Here is a 5,580-nt window from a genome sequence, read left to right on the forward strand (position 1 = left end):
TAAGTGTATATCAATCACCTTCACTGTTTTCCTATTTTCCTCGGGATTCTGGTCCAAAAATTGCCAAAACTCTGTTGGTTTCTGATTTCTTCATTCTATTGCAGTAGCCACATGCTCAGATAAATTTAGTTTCTAACCTTTTTATCCAAGCCCCAAATCAGAAATACCAGCAGACAATAAAAACTTTTAAGAAGGCAACAAACCTTGCTAAGTATCCCTTGTGTGGTGAAATCTTACTGTTGAAGTCTTTGTTGACTCAGAAAATTTGTGATACATTAAACAATGATTTTTACATTTTAATAAAAGTTTTTATTTTCAGTGAGACTATTGCTCTGCCACCAGCTACTTTATCCTCCCTGGAATTATCTGGTGGAAGTGTTAAGGCTGTCAATTTAATGAAAATGTTTTTTAAAATTTTTTTAATTGTATCCAAGTGAGCTTGAACTCTATAACTATGATCTTATTTGAATAATTATTATGTTTTTGCTGCAATACTATCTTTGGTACTTTATGTCTTGTCCTTTTATGGAGTTATTGTAAAAATACCACAGCCACATAATTTGAGATACAGGCAAATTAATCTTTTTCATGATATAGACCATTTCTTCTTGATATCCCTTTTATTAGTTATCTATTTCTGTGTAACAAAGAACCCCAAAACTTAGTGAATTAAAACAGCAGTATTTTTATTATCTTGCAGTTTCATAGATAAACAATCTGTGCACAACTTAGCAGGGTCCTCTGCTCAAGTTCTCTCATAGACTGAAATCAAGGTGCATTGGTTTGGGACTGGAGTCATATCAAGGTTTGATTCAAGCTCACATGTAACATTGTTGATAGGATTCCATTGCTCAGGAGCTGTTGGACTGAGGGTCTTAGTTCCTTTTTTCTGACTGCCAGAGGCCACTCTCAGTTCTTTGGCACATGGCTCTCCACAAAATGGTAGCTTGTTTCTTCAAAGCAAGCAGGTTGAGAAGGAAAGAGTGAAAGATAAAGTGACAGATTGCCAGTATAACAGAAATCACAATCTTCTATAACTTAATCACAGACCTCCTCCTTGTTTTGCCCTGTTCTGTTCTTATCAGCAAGTTCCTAATAGACTCAGCCCAAACTCAAGCTGGGTGGAGATTACACAAGAGCATGAACACCAGGGGGCAGGGTTCATTTGGACCATTTTAGAAGCAGTCTGCAACATGCTTAGTAAGCAACAAGATAATATGGTTATTATAAAAACAGGATAAATTTAAATAAAAGAAAACACTAGGTTGAAAACAACAGAATCAGAATAAGAATCTACAGGCAAAAAAAGAAAAGGAGATGGGTTTAAGTAAGAATGTAAGGAAAATAAATATGCAAAAACAAAATTAAGTATGTACTAGAGGTAGAAATTGGGAAAGCTTATATTTAGGAAAACTGTTACTGGTAATTGAAACCAAATGACGAGTTTCAGAAGGCAAAGCAGTGGTCACAGAGGTAAAAAAAAAATAAGGCATTAGGAAACAGATATACAACAGTAATCATATCACTATAACTAATATAGGTGATCCTAAGTAAAAGATAAATGTACTTGGTGGGGCATTATCACTGAAATTTATTAACAAATGATCTGGTTATGAAGATATTGAAGTCAAGAGCATTTAAGATTCATGCCTAGACATATCAAAGCAGTTTTTAAAAACTCGGTTAATAATAACCCTATCACTAATACTTCCAAATATTTTGAATTACTTTCAAGATCTTAGTATATCATTTAATGCATTAAACCATTTATATATTTTAGGATTAGATTCTCAAGACAATCGTATGAGGTGTCTATTATTAAACCTGACTGTATTGGTTAGTAAATTAAGACTCAGTGACATTAATTGAACTTTACTTCAGAATATATATTAAAAAAAAACACATAACTGGGAGAGCTAGAATAGGAAAGATATGTTCCACAAATGTATTATATTTCAATAACCATGCAGGAAATTTGGCAGCTTAAAACACCATGTTTATTACCTTTATAGTTTCTATGGGTAAGAAATTTAGGCACGGCTCAGCTGTGAAGCTCACTCAGATGCAATTCAGATATCAGATGGGCTGCATTTTCATATGGAGACTTATATGTGTACTAGTCAGGGTTCTCTAGGAAAACTTAACGGATGGTATGAGTTTTTTATGGGAATTGGCTCATGCAATTGTGGAAATGGTCAAGTCCAAATTCCAAAGGGCAGGCTGCAAGCTGCAAACTCCGATGAAGTTTTACGATGAATTATACAGGAGAAGCTGGCTAGCTCAAGTAGAGACGGAAATTCTTCCTTCTGACAGTGAAATCATCAGTTCTCCTTCTAAGGACTTCAGCTGATTGGATGAAACTTCTCTCAATGTTGAAGTCTCCTCAGTTGATTGTAGTTGTAATCACCCATAGATACAATGTACTTACTTGTCTATAAACCCACAAAATATCCTCAGAGTAGCAATCAGGCCCAGTGCTTGCTTGACTGAACTACTGAACACCATAACCTGGACAAGTTGACACATGAGCTTATCCGTGACAGTCTATCCCTTGTCATCTTGGCACCCTTACACATCTCCTTAAACCACCCTTAATCTCTAAATAAAAACAATAACAATCATATTTTCACCTAAAAAATACTCAGCTGTCAGCTGTCCTGCATATAACCGGAAACACACTATCCTTTCCCAGAAGAGGGTCCAAGAAGTCTTTGGGTAATATACACTCTTACACGCTTTCTATCTCGTATTAAATAGTATAACAGAAAGTTAATATAACATATATCCAGTGATAAGGGGCCAAAATAGGAAAGAAAACAAAGTTATTAGCTTTACGTATATACACAAACATATGTATAACAAAACAAGAAAGAAATTTTCACAACCACTGCAGTCCTCATTTCTGTAACTAGTCATGTGGACATTGCAGGGTACTTAATACAAGAAGGATGAATAAATTAAGTTCGTGAGTCTGACATGCATGGGAATTCACCCGTTTCTGGGGTGTTCATATCTGAGCATCATATTGATGTTTCTATGAAGTCTTTCTCTCAATATATGTACACACACACACACACACACACACACACACACATTCACACCACACATCTACATACTGATCCAATATGAGCAAAAGTTTCCTTATGGAAAGAGATTCCTAGATGTTATGAGCCCAGAAAAATCCCTTATGGTGTCATGGGAAAATATTTTGAAATTTTCTTTCCTCTAAGACTCTCAAAATACAATGTATTTTCTATTTTTATATTCCTAGGACATATCCATTTCTGACATATAATGAAATATTAAAATTTATGGATACAAAGAATTAAACAAGAAAAGAATGAAAAAAACATGTCACAAGTATTAAAATCTTGTAGTCCTTGACATAGGAATATATATCAATTTTATTACATGACTAATAGAATCAACTATCTGCAAAAGAAAATAAGCATTTTATTCCATATAATCCTGACTATTAGACTTTTCTCTGTACAGGTTAAAAGGAAACAATCCCAATAAAGCCCTACAAATAAGTTGCCCCAGACCTTAGTTATTCTAGAAGTTCTCGTGGTGATTAATCTGACATTAATTACATCATGTGTTCTGGGGTGGACATCACAGGAAATTATGAATGAAGTAATATTAAAGTCATAGTGTTTGTATGGTTGCTAGATTATGTCATGGAAAAGTACAACCTCTGTCCCAGATTAAGATGTATATTTTCAAGATGGTTTGTGTTAGTCTTTTCTCAAAAATGAGCTTGATACCCGCTCATGAATCTGCTTGGTGCTGACTCCATAGATGACAGGATTAAGAGCAGGTGGAACAACAACATATAGATTGGCCAGGAGAATGTGAATGTATCCAGGAACATTCCTGCCAAACCGGTGGGTCATGAAAGAGAAAAATGCTGGAGTGAAGAAGACTAGGATGACACAGATATGGGAGCCACACATATTAAGGGCCTTGAGTCTGGCATCCTGAGAAGGAAGGCAGAAGACAGCACGGAGTATTCTTACATAGGAGATGACAATCAGAATCACATCACCAAGCACCATTGATATAAGAATTAATCCAAATACCACGTTTACCTTTATATTGGCAGAAGCCACCCAAGCAATCCCCATGTTCTCACAATATGTGTGTGGAATTATATGGTGCCCACAAAAGGGAAGCCTCAAGATGAGAAATACCAGAGGGATAACCAAAATGAAATTGACACCAAACACCACCACAAGGATGAGTCCAATAGTTTTGTTAGTGAGAATCAGGCTGTACCGGAGAGGGTTGCAAATGGCAACATAACGGTCAAAGGCCATGGCAACCAACACAACAGTCTCCATAGCAGTGAACATATGAATGAAGAACATCTGGGTGATACAGCCCCCAAAGCTGATTTCCCTTAAATTAAACCAGAATATGCCCAACATCTTGGGAATAGTAGATGTGGACAGGCCCAGATCAACAGAGGCCAACATAGCCAAGAAGTAAAACATGGGCTGATGAAGACTGTGTTCAGTCTTGATCACAAACAGGATAGTGATGTTCCCCACAAGAGCAATCAAATATATACAACAAAAAGGAAAACCTATCCAAACGTGCATCTCTTCAAGGCCTGGAATGCCCAACAAGAGGAAGCAGGTGGGGTGGAACCTGGTGTCATTTAAGGGGCACATCCCCTCTCTGATCTTTTGAAATCTGAGGGAAAAGAAGTTAACAATTTAAAATTTCAAACAATATACATAAAGAAAACACAAATCATAAAGGAAATTATGTCAGTCTGCATTATGAATTCATTTGAACATTAAAAATATTAATTTCTCTTAACTATAACAAATCAGGAAAAATTTCTGATTTCATGACACTATTAGTTTTGGGATGAGACATAAAAACAGAATAAACAGAAAATATATGTTTTATATGTATTCATGTGTGTATGTGTATATGTATATCTATGTATATAGATAATATTTAAGATATATAAGTGATTTGAAGAAAATCAAAGCATGACAAATGGACAATAATGAAGCTGGTCATTTTAAATATGGTCATGAGGAAAGTTGTGTCTTATAAAGTACTGAAATTAAAGCAGAGATATGAATGCAGTATAGAACTGATTTATCTTAAACTTTAAAGACTGATTTGCATTCTAGAAAGAATGCTCCTTCTGTCATGTGAAGCATGAACAGAAAGTGGTAACAACTGCTCTTCTCTAATAAGGAACAGTGCTTTAGGGAAGTCACTCACCCTCCCTCTGGGGGAACAGAAAGCAGGTTTGTGAGGAAAAGTAAACTTTGGAACTGAACTCTTTCTCCTTATGCTACGTTCTTCTTTGCTAGTGGCTGATGTGGTATGTTAAAGCTTGGGGTACCTCTGCTTGGGTTGGGGTTGCCCTGAGACTTTCAGTAAATGAGTCCCAAGATGTGGACAGACCAAGAAAGTAACCACTTCCCAGGGATTTCTCAAGGTTTCTACCGATTATCTTTACAGAAAGTTCCTCTAAAAATTTTCGCTAGAAATAAGTGGAAGAATATACCTTATGTGTAAACACCATCTTTGATCTATGTTTTTAGGAAACCT

The 5,580-nt window shown here is 35.8% G+C and overlaps 1 protein-coding gene across 1 annotated transcript; it reads right to left on the reverse strand.

The window, feature by feature from the left end:
- Window positions 1-3,737: 3,737 nt before the first annotated feature.
- Window positions 3,738-4,676, reverse strand: LOC119537723 (olfactory receptor 52E4-like). The gene has a single exon (XM_037840261.1). It carries the CDS (start codon window positions 4,674-4,676, stop codon window positions 3,738-3,740), a length of 939 nt encoding a protein of 312 aa, XP_037696189.1.
- Window positions 4,677-5,580: the final 904 nt, after the last annotated feature.

The sequence above is a fragment of the Choloepus didactylus genome, chromosome 6 (genome assembly GCF_015220235.1).
Source record: "Choloepus didactylus isolate mChoDid1 chromosome 6, mChoDid1.pri, whole genome shotgun sequence".
In the NCBI taxonomy this organism is placed as follows: Eukaryota; Metazoa; Chordata; class Mammalia; order Pilosa; family Megalonychidae; genus Choloepus; species Choloepus didactylus.